The sequence below is a fragment of the Prenolepis imparis genome, unplaced genomic scaffold (genome assembly GCF_030444845.1).
Source record: "Prenolepis imparis isolate NDT839.2.m4 unplaced genomic scaffold, iyPreImpa1.0 SCAF_3, whole genome shotgun sequence".
NCBI classification, from domain to species: Eukaryota; Metazoa; Arthropoda; class Insecta; order Hymenoptera; family Formicidae; genus Prenolepis; species Prenolepis imparis.
In genome coordinates, this window is record NW_028141161.1 from 15,232,285 (window position 1) to 15,248,739 (window position 16,455).

Consider the following 16,455-nt stretch of genomic DNA (forward strand, 5'->3'; position numbering starts at 1 on the left):
GTGGTATCAACGCAGAGTACTATAGGAAAAATTCACGTACAAAATAATTTTTAAGCAACTTAATTGAAGGGAACTCTCGAATTACGTAAAAGAAGATAATCTTACCTTGTAATTTTTTGCAGTTTGTCGCTTTCGTCGCCCTAGTGGCCACCGCCAACGCCGGCATTCTCGCTCCCGCTCCTCTCGCTTACGCCCCAGCCCCCGCGATTGCCGCTAAGACCATCGATGCCGACTTCGACCCGCATCCCCAGTACAGCTACGCGTACGACGTGCACGACAGTCTGACCGGCGACGCCAAGAGCCAGCACGAGACCCGTGACGGCGACCTCGTCCAGGGCAGCTACTCCCTTCTGGAAGCCGATGGTACCAGGCGCACCGTCGACTACACCGCTGACTCAGTCAACGGTTTCAACGCCGTAGTCCGCAAGGAACCCGTCGCAGTCGCCGTCAAGGCCGTCGAACCGATCGCCCACGCTGCACCCCTCGCCTACGCCGCCCCCGTCGCCAAAATCGCCACCCCCGTGGCACACGCCGCTCCCCTCGCCTATGCCACTTCCGTAGCGCATGCCTCTCCCCTCGCCTATGCCGCTCCCGTGGCGCATGCCACTCCCCTCGCCTATGCCGCCCCCGTGGCCAAATTGGCCGCTGCCCCCCTCACTTACTCCGCACCCGTAGCCAAATATGCTGCCCCTATCTCCTACGCAGCCCCCGTCTCTTACGCAGCCCCCGTAGCTAAGATCGCTGCGGCCCCCGCTATCGCTCACGTCGCGCACGCCTCCCCCCTCACTTACGCCGCGCACGCCTCCCCCCCTCACTTACGCCGCGCCCGCTGCCCAACTCGCCTACGCCGCGCCCGCTGCCCAACTCGCCTACGCCGCGCCCGCTGCCCAACTCGCCTACGCCGCGCACGCTGCCCCCCTGGCCTACAGCGCGCACGCCGCACCCCTTGCCTACGCCGCGCACGCAGCCCCCATCGCCAAGATCGCCGCGGCACCCGCTGCCATCTCTTACGCCGCCCCAGCCTCTTACATCCACTGATCGCGTTGATCGCACCAAGCTCACGTTGTCGACTTAGGCCGAACTTATTTATTTTTATACCATGTATGTCTTTTTTGTGTGACTGATTAAAAGGAGTTATACATATATATTTGAGACTATACTCACTTATGCAAGATCTCATCTCTCAATCCGCTGTCCTAGTACTATAATATATGTATATATAATATATGTGCAGAATATTTGACATTTTTATCGAATGTGACGCATACTCACGGATATATATGTATATCGGATTGTGTGTACAATATTGCAAATTTTTGTAAAGAATTTACGGAGTTTGAACAGAATCATAACTTATCAAATTGTATTTTATACGACAAATATTATAATCAGCAATCAAAATAAAAAAGAGAGAACAATAACAAAACAAAAATATTATATTATTTGCATTTAAAAAACTAATTTTCAATGTATAAAAAATAACAATGCGACATTAGATTTTGACAAATATTGTGCGGAATTTAATCGAAATATTTAATGTGCATAGATAAATAAGACATTGTTTAATTAAAAATAAAGTAAATGAATTTTTAAAGATACTAATAGTCATATAAATTGATGAAAATAAGAAAAATATTAAGAGCCTTGATCTCTGACATTTGTTTCTCTCTCTACTTCCGAAAGGCTTAATTAATCTTATTGTTAGTTTATTAATTAAATTTATCGCATATTTGCCTGATTATTAAATCTCTTTAATAATGCTGATTTTTGAAAGACCATATCATTTATCTCAACACATTATAATTCATCATATAGTTGATTAAATATAATCTAGAAATTAAAAATTAAAAATTTGATGATATTTTTGTTTTGTTTACGTGAACTGCTCTCATTTGCGCAGAGAAAATGATTTCGTATCAATCAAAGAAATTCAATGTGAACATCTTTATTTGAGCATATAGTTTCTAATACATAAACGTATTCCAGATTTTTTAGAAAAGAAAGGCGAACACACGTAAAAGGAACGATTATAGCAATCGAAAACTAGATATCGAGCGATTACCACATACGATGTGCTAATAAAGTGCGTCATATATGTGACATTCTAGTTTGCGATTGCAACTATTGTTACTGTGTCGTCATGCTAATATAAATTCACGACGCGCGATGTCGGAACTCTTCGCTGTTTGTGCCGAATCTATTTCGCATTGTTTCTACGCATGTGTCGCACATTCGCAATTTAAAGTCACTATCTGAGAACCGAGATTATATATTTATATCATTTGGTGTTTAAACGCAATTTATGTATTGTAGAATGTCGAGTTTTTAATCGAGAGAGTAAAAATCCATCAGTATCTCGAATACGCATAACGATTCACAGAGATCGATCATTCCATCTATTACGTGCTCTAATCGTCAATTACATAACATTATTTAATTTTAATACAAGTTTACACCTTTGTAAATTATTTTCTCAAGTACTTTATTTGTGCCAGATTTTCGTGAAACGATTTTTATGAGATACTTAGTGTTGTATAATATGTGCAGCGTAAATTTCTTGATCTCGGACGAGTTCCGCACGTACGTCCTTCATGTATGGGGTAAACTTTCCTGCGTAATACCGCGGCGTTTCGCGTAACGTTATTTCTGGAGTTTGCCAGAATTGACCCACTTTCTCCGTTTTTCGTTCGTCCTTTCTCGAACACCTCCCCGAGACACGCGACCGCGCAAGGATCGCGACGAAACTCCACTTTTGTTCGGTCATTCGGTCTCGATTGACCGATTGCACCATTGCATCGCTTAAGAATCACGGGCACGACAATGAAAGAACATCGATTTTGCGAACGCGATGTCACGTTCTTGTAGACCGATAATTGCACAGAGTGCATGGCATGAAAATCAAGTCGACTCATTCTGTAAGTGGAGCAAACATTCTGCCTAATAATTTTTCCACATTACACTCGGTCTATTAATTCGCATAATTAGTATTGTAATGATCATATACTTGACTCTCTTTCTCTCTCTATTTTGGATATTTTATCATAATCCGGAAACGCAGTTTTATTCGATCCGATTAAAATTATAATTTCCTTCTTTTCATATATATTATATATATAGTATATAATTATATTTTAATGAAATTTTTTGTTATTAAAATTTTAGTAATATAAATATACACACAATATATATAATTTTTCTATAATATATATATATATATATATATATATATATATATCTATATTTCAAAAAATATTTATTTTGCTTTATTAATCTTGTGTTTATTTTTATTTTTTTTCTTCTGTCATTGATATAATTAATATAATTAAGAAAAAAACGAAAAATTAAATAATGCTTATTAAAGTCCTGTTAAAATAAAATATTGAAATTATAATGGCTTAGATAATCTAATATCTTTTTTCTATTACAGAATCACGATTCCCGAATCGCACTGGAACAGCATTTCGCAAGACTCGCATGCAATTAGAGGCGGCACGTGAGAAAAAAAAGCCATATAGAGAAAGAAGAATTACAAATGCGTGAGCCATCGAATTCGCGCTCGCTCGTTTGCACGTGGCCCATTTGCCATGGGAGAAAGGCGTCTAAATTACGGTGTTGCATAACAGGGCGGACCGCTCGCGTTTTTCGGGAAGCACACCTTCCAAACACATGCCTTGGACTCAACCGGCAATTCCATAGAAATGATCGATACACGACGAAACAATATCATCCTTGACAATAACGGCCTTGATACCAAGGTTAGTGCTTCACGCTTTCCATTATATTCTTATGATACTATATTGCTCTACTACACTAGTATTTATTAATAAGATTCGTATCAGAGCCGTTTTACCTATTAGGCCACTGTAGGCACAGAGTTCGTTAATTTTTTCAAAGCTAAAATTTGGAGAACAGAACTCTCGCTTCTCTCCGCATTTGTGTTTCTCTGTCGCTGGTCTCTGATTTATTATAAGTAAATGTCCAGATCTGAATTTTAAATAAATTATTATGAAAAGAGAGAGAGAAAGAGAGAATAGTTCTATGATTGCTTTTTTGCTCTTGAAATTAGAAGGTACGAAATCAAATTATGTATATGTAATTAAAGATGTCAACTGCGAGGTCAACAATTAGAAATGCAAATTCGAGGGTACGATCGTGTTATATACGAGCTTATATGTATATGGATATCGCGTAAACTTTCCTTCACGGCGATATATTACAATTAATTAATATTTATTGGCCCGATCTTGCTCTCACCTCATATCTCACATGATCTTCGCGTTTTCTCATTAGCGCGGTAGTTTCTTGTCCCATATATGTACGAAGATAAGCCCATTATAAGTCGATCCGAACGGTTCACGCATACAAAAAGAATACGACGCGTTACGCGTGAAAAACAAAGCAATTTTTAAAGGAAATTACAACAAAACGTTGTGTGCAAATCAAACAATATGATACATATATATAATCTGATTTCTCACGGATAAAATATATATTGAGTTTTGTAAGCGATTTATATTTTTTTTTTTTTTTTTTGTCAAAATTATAACTAGTCATTAAAAACTCATACAACATTATTCAATTTTCATAATAATAATAATTTATCAATGATGATATATTTCCCTTTGCTTTTTGAAGCACTTGGCACACTTTCTTCAATTCTCTCTCCTCTCTCATTTTTCATCATTTTTATTATCCGACAGCGAACATTAACAATCGACAGACTACCTTGACGAGCATTTGGTTCATTTGCATTTGTTTCATTTATGTACGCACTTTTAACATCGCACGATGCATCGATGAAAAATGATAAAATCGAAGAAGGACTTTTAACGTTAAATATGTGCAAAGAGCTCGCGCACAAATCGGTGTCGGCAATGATTTATGGAGAGTAAGAAGATTGTCTGACAGCGATAATTTTTCGATGCATTTGGGAAAGATTCGAAATGCATTAAATACGCAATATTTACTCGACCCCATTTTACTTTCGCCGATAGCCTTGATTTGCACAAGCGTGGATAAATGATAAAAAAAAATGCGTAACCTTAATCGGCGAGTGTATCCCGTTGAGGGACGTTTATATATAGGACTTCAATTCGTCGGAAACATCCGTTTCGATTTCGATCTTAAGACTCATTACAGATAAATCACTTCAGATGTAAATTATTGTTAATTAACTGTGTAATGAGCGTTGTAATGTAAAATCGCATATTTTAAGGCAGAGTCATTGAATAAGAAAATAATAATTTTTCTCCACATTTAATTATTGAAAAAATATACTCTTTTAAATATAAAATTATAAAAATAAAGTCATTAAATTTAATGAAACAAATTAATAATAATATAATTTATTAATATACGTGATTATCTATATGGCAAATTTTCTTAAGAAATAACACAAAGATAGATTGAAACAACTGAGTGAATGCGATATGCTCTGCTCATTTAATTCATCAAATTGAACGTACTCCGGTCACGATGTAGTTGCAGTTAGCACAAATGCTACGTGCATGCTTTGCAAATGTGTGAATGATAGCCGTTAATAATGACAGCAGTTTCACGATTTTACACAATCAATTACATCTTACAATAAATTTAAATAATCTAGAGGAAGAGAGACAAGATTCTCCACATGACTTTTCCTTTTTCTCACAAGGATCTGAAGTTTTTTATCTGAATTATCATTAGAAAAACATATAAAAAATAAAGTAATAAAGTAATTAAATAAAAGCCGAGAGACATGCACATGTTCTACCAGTTTTCCGCAAAAATGCCCGACCGGAAAGCTGTCAAAGGCAGACAAATCAAATATTACAGAATCGACAAGGACTCGCGGCAATTTTTGCTCGTTCGGATTCCGGACCGGTCTCTCTCTGTCTCTCTCTCTTTGTCAAAAATTGAACCGGTCTTTTCTGCGCACGTAATACAGGCGCGATTACGAGGTGCCGCATAGTGACATTGGGCGCGGTTCTTTGACGGCCGCGGCTGCAGTCGCGTTTTCTGTTCGGTGAAAGTCGATCCGCGCGCGAACCAACTCTTGTTCTCGTCTCCTTTCTTCGTTTCGCAGACAGCGATATTTTCGTCAACTACATTTCGCTTCAACGTGTCGCGAGAAAGAGAACAAACGTCGCGCTTTTCTCGCAGGTATAATCCGAATATTATTTGTGCGTTGCTCTACAAGAGAGAGTTTGCCTTCGAATAATAGTTTACATAATCTCTCGCGATAAATGACATTCGAGTTTCAATTAAATCGCATCAGTTGAACCTTGCTTTAAATTATTGATCGTTATGTGAGTTGATATATGCGTGTGTGTGAATGTAAATTTTGAGAAAGATCAAAGTAAAAAATATAAAATAATATATTCTACTATTTTTAAAAAGAGATTTTTTATAAAAAATATTCTGATGCAATTTAGAGTTGACAACTGATTGTCCTCTCCTCTCAATGAGCGACTAATTATATATTACATAGATATATTACATTGATTGCGTGCGCAATATAATGAATTTTCTGTTCCGTAATTTTTTCTAGTGATAAACAAAGTACAGATTAATTAGTTGTAGATAAGATTATAAGATATAGATGCAATATATATAATTAAATAATTGTATAAAGTATATTTTTCTATTTACTATATCATATCAAAGCTTTATAGAAAAACCTATTACAGTATTAAGTATCATTCATTGATCAGACGCCCGAACGCACAATGATTGTAACTACTTGCGCGTCTGACTCGCGTCGACTTTACTACTTCTTCCGCGGAAAAAAATGAATTATTCGAAAGATATACATTTTTTCACGTTACTTAAAGAATTTTACTCATCGGTATACAAGTTTTTTAATGTAGATTATACAATGCAGTCGATTCCTCTTACGATACCAAAAGAACTCTCACTTGAAACATTTTCGTTCAATGATAGATTAATATAATTTTGATACATCACGATTATATGCAAGAATATTTCAAAGAAAGCTGGCGATAGAGCATATAATGGTGCATTATAAAAAAAAATAGTTCAAGATTTTATGTTACAAGGTACCCGTCAAGAGATTAAAGGTATCCTATATAAAGGCGACAGTAAACATCATTTATGATGACCATTGTTGGTTAACGATTATAACAATCGGGTTTTTTTTCATACTGCTACAAGTTAAATGCTGCGCGCGTAGTCGAAGGTCGCGTTACGTACACATGCGTATCTTGCGTAAACACGAGACTGCCCAGAAATCCGGGACCCGGTGTGCGGTAACAACGGACACCCGGTTACTTGCATAATCGTGGATCGAACCTCGCGCGAAGGCGCCGACGTGACAGGCCGAACGACCGGCTCGCGATCGATCCGCGACATTGATCGACGCACGTCCGCAGCTCGTCAGCTTTTACTTGTTGCGCGCACCTACGCGATTAACGCGAGTAATGATGTAATCGAGCAGAGCGCGACTGCAACCATGGCTTTTTTTTAATATTATTATTTCACATGTTCTCCAAAATCAAAATTATAGGCATCGCGAATCTCTATTGTAGCAAAGAAATAATAAAAAAAGAAACGACATCGATGCAATTATAAGTAACTCATGGTAAACAATTTTTATTGCAGTTTTATAACTGGGGTCTATAACTGGAATACAAACAAGACAACGAGACGCAGAGGGATTCGAGATGCACACGAGTAAAATTTACGCTAACGCGGTGGCAGGGTTGTAAGCGAGACCAGTGAGAGGTGCAGCGTAGGCGATCGGGGAGGAATACGCAGCACTATAAGGGTAAGTCGGATAGGTGGCTATCGCCCTGGCCGGAAGGCCGATGAATCTCGCTGTTGGTTGTTGCTGCTCCTGACCGGCAGCGATAGTCCGCGTAGATGCAGCAGCCTGTTGTCGGTCCTGCTGTTGCTGCTGCTGTTCCTGTTGCTGGCTCTGCAATCTCGAAGGTCGTCTCTGCTGCTCCTGCAACCGTTGCAACTGCAACTCCTGTTGTTGACGTTGTTGTTGTCCCTGCAACCGCTGGAACTGCTGAATCTCCTGCTCGCGCGTCGTCGCTGCCGCTGACGTCGAGAGACGCGACGTTCGAGCCTCGACCACCTCAACGTCGGAGTCGGGTCCACTGCTGGGAATCGACGGGGCGATCGGCGCCGGGGCGACTGGTCCAAGAGGCGCCGGGGCGATCGGCGTCAGCGCGGCCGGTCTGAACGGCGCCGCGATGGCGGCGACAATCGGTTCTCTGCTGACAATCGCGTTGAAACCGTTGATCGGATCCGCGGTATACTCGACGATGCGACGCGTACCATCGGCCTCGATCAGGCTGTAACTACCTCGCACAATGTCGCCGTTGCGGGTCTCATATTGGGCCTTGGAGTCACCGGTTATCGCGTCTTGCACGTCATATGCGAAGCTGTACTGCGGTGCCGCGTCAAAGTCCTCCAGCTTCGCCAAGGGTGCCGTTGCTGGTAGCAAAGCGGGCACCAACGCTCCGCGAGCGAGCGCCGTCAGTCCCAGGAAGAAGAAGAGCTGAAAATTCGTCGACAGTCGTCAGAAGATTTTTTAAATTGCTTTATCGAACTTATAAGTTCTTTATTAATTTTTAAAAACCGAGCAGGGGGGTTGTTTTCGTGTAACGTTATCCTTTTGTCAATGAACGAGTATCCAGGTATCCAAAGCAACTTTAAAAATGTGTCAGAATTTTCCCCGAAACAAAATACAAAGGGCCTTTCGGAAATCTCTTTAAAAATAATGGGAAAAATGTTCGATGTCCAGCAATTGCTAGAAAAAAATTGTTGCACTGTAATATATCGAAATCACGTAATTGATACTCGAATACTCGTACTTAGTTAAATATAAAATTCTAACACTCGAGTCTCTCCAACTTCCCTTACCGTGCCAGCCATGTTTATTCGCGGGAGGATCGTCTAGAAGACTGATACTCCGGGATAAGATCGTTCGTACTTTTATACGCTGTCGTCGACGTGTTCGTGTCATCCGCGACGACGATGATGCTCCTTGTAGCCAAACTAGCGCCAATGTCACCCGCGCCCCACCTAATCACTCTCTCTGTCTCCGTTTCTCTCTTTTTTGTTCTATGTCTTCTTCTCCGGGGGACCATGCGGTGACCTCCGCGACGATCATTGCGATGTATAAGGAGTCCGCTTTGTTGTACCAATGTTTGACCCGCCGTTGTATGTATACGAAACTTATGTTTCTTCATATCGTCGTCCGCCCGTGCATACACGCGACTTGGATACCAATATATGCCGAAGACGCGAGGTCACATGTGTCCGAGCACATTGAACGTCTTCATCCTGCTTCGTCCTATTAACTGTCGATAAGATGTACGAAATTCACGGAGACATATCCCTAAAAGAAGTAACGGAGACGGAGACCTAGAAGCGGAATGCAATAACATTTTATTATTCGAATTGAAAGGAAAATGTTTCAAACGTGACATCTTCAATATTACTGCGATTTAAAGATACACACACACACAACAAAGGGTTTTTATATATAATTAGATTCCTATAAATGACATATCAAAAAATATTAATTTACAATAAAATATTGATCAGTTTAAAATCGTTAGCCTTTCGATATTTAAAGAAGAATGCGTTGCTTAATGCTATTCTGAAGCCAATGCAAGCGAACGGTTGATAACCGAGATACGCATAAATTGTACGCTACGCACGCATGTTGTGTGCCAATATACATGTCGAATACAGGCGGTCAATCAAGGTCGTTCGACGAAAGTGCGAAGACGTGCATACTCTGCGTAATCGGTCGAATTCTATTATACATTCACGGCGGAAACGACGACGAGTCTGCCAACATCAATCGACGCGTACTATTGCGTTAATTATCAAATCGTTAACGTAATCGTTAACCGCTATTATTCCGCTATTTCCCACAGCAATACACGTATACATATAGTGTTTGCTGTTATCTAAATAAAATTATATAGATGATTATCTAGATAAAATTTTTGCAGCATCTTATCTTTATATAGATAATAAAAATATGTATTATCTATATCTGCATCTTAGATGAAAAAATGTGTTATCTTTATTAAATTATCTAGAATAATGTTCAGATAATTTGATTTAGAGTCATAGCACATAAAAATATTTAAATAGTAAACTTAAACAGTAAGCGATAAAAACTTACAAATAAAAGTATGAATATATTTTTATATCCCTTTTAAAATTTACATTTTTTTGTTTACATAATCAGTCAAAAAATAATATTATCTGGAAGTTATCTAGATGAATCGCCATATAATTTTATCTTTTATCTAGATACATTTAAAACAAAATCATCTTTATCTTACATAAGATAAATTTACATATTTTTATCTCATCTTTATCTAGCTAATTTTAAAATCATCTAAGCACAACACTGCATATAGCGTATGTTAAAATCGTAATCATAAATTAATATTATAAATACGTTTTAACAATAAGTATATTTCTATTTAAGTGGATGATTAAATGTAAACATTTTTCAAGTTTTCACAAGTTAAAAACTTTTTCGTTTACTCTGACGGAAAAAAGTATCATCTTATATTAGCATGTTCACTTTACATTCGATTTCGAGATCAATATATGCATTCTATTCAATTAACTGATTTAAAATAATTTGTTACTGAAAAAGCTGTGTGTAAAATATGGAAATTATTTTTATTTTGTATCTTTTTATATATATTTTAATATCATGTGTGTGTCGAAATAAATTCAATAATATATAATACTATACAAAATATCATTCAAGCTTAAAAAAAGCGTAAAAATGTGTTATCAATTTCTCAATAAGAAAGTGATAAAAGGTTCTTAAAAGCTAACATCTTTAAAGATTGTGCAAGAATATCAAACGCATAGAAACTTTCGTCTAAAATATTTTTTGCATCTATTTTATGATTTTGATTTGGAAATACATATATTTGCATAAAATCAAACATATAAATATGAATTATTCATATATAAATATAAATTATATATATATATATATATATATATATATATATATATATATATATACTATCGAAGAGTTGCTTAAATCCTTAAATTTCGAAACATGCAATGTACAAAAAGATGTGTTTCTTAAATTTTTGTATAGTATATAAAAAAACAAAGTATTATAATATATCATATGTAATATAAACTTTTATTACTTCTTTAAATTTTATATATTTAATATATAATTGCTAAACCTTGTATAGTATTTACGCAAGTTAATTTGTGGCCTGAATTATAATTCACGCATGAAGCTTTTATGTGTCGTTACATAATTTAGTGGCATTATCGAGTATCCACGTAATAATTTATGAATTAACGACAGATTTACTGAATGAAAAAAAGTTTACCATAAAATATGCAGAAAGTATATAAGAAAATAAATATGGCAAAGTTATTCAGAGAACAAAACTAATTCGCATTCGCAATACAATATTTCGTTTTTAAAAAATCTTTAATACAAATCAACTAACAAATTAAACAATACATAATATGTGACTAGCTTTGTCCGATATTCTAATATATAAATATATCCATCAGGGATGATAAACGAGTGGCTGCGCTGCAACTTTGACAATGGGTTTCACCACCGCTAAGGGCTCTCGACGAACCACGGCGTTGAATCCGTTCACCGGGTCGGCGGTGTACTCGACGATTCGTCTTGTACCATCGGCTTCCAGAAGAGAGTAGCTACCGCTGACAACGTCACCGTTCCTACTTTCATGCTGGCTCTTCGCGTCTCCGGTCAGCGTATCGTGAACGTCGTAGGCATAAGAGTATTGGGGATAAGGATCGAAACTGTCGAGCCCAAGCCTGGCGACTGGAAGAGCTGCAGCTGGGGCAGCTGGGACAGCTGGAACGACCGGTAGACCTGGAAATGGAACAGCTGGAATGGCCGGTAGAGCTGGAGATGGGACAGCTGCGCTTCTACATACCGCTAGCACCGCTGCACTTAGGATGATTGTTGACTATAATAAAGTATAATACATTAATATATCGTAATAATGATATTCAAGAAAAGAATAGATTATCTATTATCTCTAAAAATAATTTTTAAGTGTAAATTCATATTATTTTACTATATTTTTTCTTTCTCTTAAATATTACACATTTATATTTTACATTTTGTCATAATTAATTATATACATTATATCGAAATGAAATCAAAAGATTGCGTAATTTTGCGTTTTATGGTAAAGTTAATGGCTCGTTTCACAATTTTTTTTTTTCAATACTTTAAAAATACTTGAATCGACCAAATAAAAGTTGATATTATTGTACATAATTTTAAGCGTACCTTGCAAACCATTTTTTCGTTTCTTGTTATTCTTACAAATAAAGATAGATCAATAAACGTGTGTCGCGAACAAGACTGACGTTTAGTCGAGCAATGACAAACGTATTTATAGGAGCATCCGGGGTGGTCGTCGGCATCCCTCGTTGCATCGCAAACAGCTTACAAAGTAGCGTAGTACGTGATGCGATGAGAGAAATTTCGCTCTCGATTTTACGACTCTTCGATATTATGCGCATCGACGAGGAAGAAAGTCGGCGCGAACGCCGAATTATATATTGACCGATTTATTTCTCACGTGATCGCTTTTACGGAATTATCAAACATTGCCATGGAATCTGATAGCATAAACGCTTTATTAGCAGACAAATAATATCCTACTCGTCGAGCTTCGCCTCGTGAAATTGCTTTTGGAAGAATATAATGATATAGGAACGGGCATACTTTAAAAATATCGCACGTAAGAAACCAGTTTTATAACATTGTAAATTTTAATGCGGTATATACTTAATTACAAGTCGAGATGCGTTGAGTTTTGCGGCGAGATTAACTTCAGCGAGGCTTTCGAAAATTACTTTTAAAAGTAAAAAAAGATACGTATGATTTAGCAGCGCATTGGATGTTTTTTTTAAGATTGCGAAAATATGTAATGTAAGGCGTAAAGAGACGAATAATTCTATGAAGAGAGCCGGTGCTTTCACCTTTGCGTAATTCCAGCGGTTTTGGTACCAGCCATAAATATAAGCTTCCGTCATAGGAATGTGACGAACTGAGAATATCAAATGTACGAGAATGATTCATTCTTTTTTTGAAACAGTCGCGTGTTTCGCTTTCAGACTGTAAAATCATGATCATTTTACTTTAATAGAACTAGAAATTTTTTTCGCGCAACTTGAAATTATTCTACGATACGCAAAGCTTGATAAAATTTATGCTGAAGTTACAAGGCTTTCTTTCTTTTCTGTTTTAATTTCTTATTCCTTGTACGTATCGTATAAGATTCAGAAAAAGACAGAAAAATATTTGCAAAATTTGTTTGAAGATTTTCGTAAAATTTAAAATTTCTCTTCCTCTTTCAAATTCTTTGTGACACAAAAATATAATGTATCGGTCCCGAAGAGAGACAGTAAATTACGGATTCGGATTCGCATTCGGATAGGAGCGTGAATCATCTCCGTCTCGTCTCTTCTTCCTTCATAAACAGAGATGAGTCATTCGGTATGTATAATTAACGGGGGACGAGCGCCGATCGTGACCGTGAAACAAGTCCGCAAACTCGCTTGCTTATGCAACGCTATATTGTTGCGTATTGCTTCTTCTCTCATCCTTCCTGTCGCATCTCGGCAAAAGATATATACATCCAGATTTACATAATTATATCGATGACATGTTGTACAACACATAAATAATAGCCACGAATAGAGTTATATCATACAGAGTTACATATAATATGAGAATATCACTTCTATACATCGTTTATTTAATGTAAAAAGCAATTAATTACGTATTATTTATCGATATAAACATATTCGTGTATTGTTTGCATAGAAATATCACATATCAATAATAAATTTTACATTTACAAATGACGATATTTTTGCTATAATGCAAACATTACATATGATGTGTATAAGCGATCGATCTTATGTATTACAAATATTTTTTTATAAGTAAACTTATTGTTACTTAGTATATCTTATTTATCTATATTGCAAAAAAATTGCAAAATTGACTTGACTAACACAATCAATGATTAATAATTAACTAACACAAAATCTCTGTCAATTTGTTTATCTCGAAATACTGTTGATTTAATGTTTAACTCGAAATTTGTATTGTATGTACAATTTGTCTAATTGCTTGATTAAAAAGAATCATACATCAGTGCGATGATGCAAATATATATTTCAAACATGATGTATATAAAATTTATTATTCACATCTATTATCAGCTGCCAATTTGATAATACCATAATTTTTCATAAAAAATTATTCAATTTTCTTCATAAAAATTGTATAAATGTAGAATGCGTTTCGTTTAAGTTTTATAAATGTGATAAAACAGAGAAAAATCAATCCATTATTAGCTCTATTTGTTAATGCGTACTATCTGTCTAGATGCGTGTGCATATTATACATATAATGCCAAACTCTTTACATAGAACCACAATGTGTCATTTAATATTATTCAAATATTAAATAATAAAAAAATGTAATAATATTATTAGTAAGATTAATATCTCTATCATTATCTCGATCAATTAATAGATTCAAATTAACATGATTTAACATATTAAATAATTTACAAAAATATTTTAATACATTTGCTATCACACATTCAGACACTCTGTCCTCATACATTCATTCATAGAATTTTGCTAAGATGCTATTTAAAATGTCTATAGTAATGAATAAAAGGAAATGGAATATGTTTTCTTTAGTCATCTATGGCCATGTAATCTTCTGACGTTTTTTCATTAATAATTCCTGAAAGATTTCAGTATATTTCGCTGCACATATTTAAATTACTACTGAAATCTTATATTAAATAAATTATTCTTGATCCGAAAAAGTGAAATTAAACTTGAAATTAAAATAATTTAGAATCTTATATGAGCTCTAAAGAATCATGATGATATACCTCATTTTGTTCGTCGCACCTACGTTTGCTGATTCCATTGCAGCTAGCTTCTACTTTTGGTGTAGGACATAATCGAATCTTTTTATGCATTGATTTTGGATCATTAACAGGAAGCTTTAATCTATCTGTCTCAGATAGTTGGCATGTCCTTTTACTTCCTTTGTTTAAGTCTGCAGTTGAACTAAGCGTATTACTGAAAAAAAAAAAAAATGCAAATTAAATTAATATAATCAAATGTTCTTTGTTAGCAATCAGATATTTTCTTATTTAGTAAGAACCTACCTTATAGCTGTAAAAGATTTGTCTGGTACCACGTTTACCTCTGTATCCAAATTCTTAGCGTTTCCACATTGTCGCTGAGGTAACGGCATGGCAATTCGTTTATACATCTTTAATAATTCGCTTTTACACATTTTCTCGAAACTGAAGACCTCAATACAACTCTGTGAAGAAAGAAGATGCGTGTTACAATTAAGACACACACCTAAAATTCACAAATTTATACCAGTGATACAAATGCTCCGTTATATAAATACTGATTACTGGAACGTAAATTATTACAAATAAGACTGTATTTCTTTTTTTTTATAATTAAAAAAATTATTTATTTTATTTCTCTGATAATTAATACATAAATAAGTGTATATATTTATAATCGTTATGCCGGTTTAACCTCCACATTAATTATTTATAATATTGATCGAATAATTTGACAAATACTGCATCTACTCTCATTAACTTCAATGAAAAGCGGATTAAAATGGATGTTAAATGAGATACAGATAAGTATTACGGAGACGACTCGAGAAGAAAGTTTGTAAACACGCTTAACCTACGCCACTTACATTATTCAAGATCTCACGAAGCTGACGTTCTGACAACGACTCCGGATGCGTGAGCTCGTAGGCGTCCAACTTTGACATGCTCGTGTACGCTTCCTCGTCGTGTCAGAAGAAAAAGTCGTAAACATCTCACACAAGACGATTCCGTATCGGCCTTTGTTATCGGGCCGTCCTTATCGTCGCTATCGAATATGTATAATGTATGTAGTTATGCGTCAGTACGTCATGCGAGATCTGACAGGTATTGTGACAGGTATTTCCACTGACAGTTCTTGATTGCAATAAATGAGACATTTACATATGGACTTTCATATTTTTAACATAGGGTACTTTCCGATTCACGCATGATGCGCATGAAGTGACAGAAAATCTATAGTTTATGTCACGCATATTATATATTTTCTGTCACTTCATGCGCATCATGCATGAATCGGAAAGTACCCATATATGTATTGCATAATCATAGAGTACATTCATTACGGAAATCGCTTCGATTAAATCCTGGCTAGAGAACCTCAAGGAGAGAGAAGCGACAACTGGTCACGTGACCAGCTATTCGTGATTGGCTGGCATAATATGTACTATTTGGACATTGCGACGCCAATGCAGTATAACCTCACAGTACGTCACACATTTGACATTTTTCGGTGTGCACTGCGTATACTGCATTGGCGTCGCAATGT

The 16,455-nt window shown here is 36.3% G+C and overlaps 3 protein-coding genes, 1 long non-coding RNA gene and 1 pseudogene across 7 annotated transcripts in view; 2 read left to right on the forward strand and 3 right to left on the reverse strand.

The window, feature by feature from the left end:
- The window catches only part of LOC145933521 (uncharacterized), a 3,195-nt pseudogene extending 280 nt beyond the window's left edge, over positions 1–2,915 (forward strand). The window contains exon 2 of the transcript XR_014424880.1: positions 123–2,915. The product of XR_014424880.1 is annotated as an uncharacterized LOC145933521 (transcript). The remainder of the gene's footprint in view (positions 1–122) is intronic.
- A 367-nt stretch (positions 2,916–3,282) lies between these two features.
- Positions 3,283–11,731, forward strand: LOC145933527 (uncharacterized). 2 transcript variants are annotated; one of them, XR_014424883.1, is made up of 3 exons: positions 3,283–3,755; positions 7,600–7,765; positions 11,536–11,731. It is a non-coding gene; the product is annotated as an uncharacterized LOC145933527 (long non-coding RNA). The 2 variants fall into 2 exon arrangements; XR_014424882.1 differs by lacking the exon at positions 3,283–3,755 and adding an exon at positions 5,823–6,141.
- On the reverse strand, positions 7,679–9,485 carry Cpr3 (cuticular protein 3). The gene is made up of 2 exons (XM_083033298.1): positions 8,872–9,485; positions 7,679–8,506 (listed from the first exon to the last, which is right to left on the reverse strand). The coding sequence occupies exons 1-2, from the start codon at positions 8,881–8,883 to the stop codon at positions 7,679–7,681; spliced, it is 840 nt and encodes a 279-aa protein (XP_082889424.1). The 5' UTR covers positions 8,884–9,485.
- Positions 11,164–12,357, reverse strand: Cpr4 (cuticular protein 4). Its single transcript, XM_083033303.1, has 2 exons — positions 12,293–12,357; positions 11,164–11,963 (listed from the first exon to the last, which is right to left on the reverse strand). The coding sequence occupies exons 1-2, from the start codon at positions 12,302–12,304 to the stop codon at positions 11,532–11,534; spliced, it is 444 nt and encodes a 147-aa protein (XP_082889429.1). The 5' UTR covers positions 12,305–12,357; the 3' UTR covers positions 11,164–11,531.
- A 269-nt stretch (positions 12,358–12,626) lies between these two features.
- LOC145933524 (uncharacterized) lies at positions 12,627–16,198 on the reverse strand. 2 transcript variants are annotated; one of them, XM_083033302.1, is made up of 4 exons: positions 15,776–16,198; positions 15,213–15,373; positions 14,931–15,123; positions 12,627–13,628 (listed from the first exon to the last, which is right to left on the reverse strand). In XM_083033302.1, the coding sequence occupies exons 1-4, from the start codon at positions 15,851–15,853 to the stop codon at positions 13,611–13,613; spliced, it is 450 nt and encodes a 149-aa protein (XP_082889428.1). In that variant the 5' UTR covers positions 15,854–16,198; the 3' UTR covers positions 12,627–13,610. The 2 variants fall into 2 exon arrangements, with proteins under 2 accessions (XP_082889428.1, XP_082889427.1); XM_083033301.1 differs by lacking the exon at positions 12,627–13,628 and adding an exon at positions 13,818–14,776 and having other exon boundaries at positions 15,776–16,191.
- Between the last annotated feature and the right edge of the window lie 257 nt (positions 16,199–16,455).

Bases quoted from the DNA above. Each gene is read 5' to 3' on its own strand.
- LOC145933524 (XM_083033301.1), bottom strand. From the start codon at position 15,853: ATGTCAAAGTTGGACGCCTACGAGCTCACGCATCCGGAGTCGTTGTCA. The intron at 15,374-15,775 runs GTAAGTGGCGTA...CTTTCTTCACAG, and splicing joins TTCGTGAGATCTTGAATAAT to AGTTGTATTGAGGTCTTCAG. The intron at 14,777-14,930 runs GTATATCATCAT...GAAATCTTTCAG, and splicing joins GGTGCGACGAACAAAATGAG to GAATTATTAATGAAAAAACG.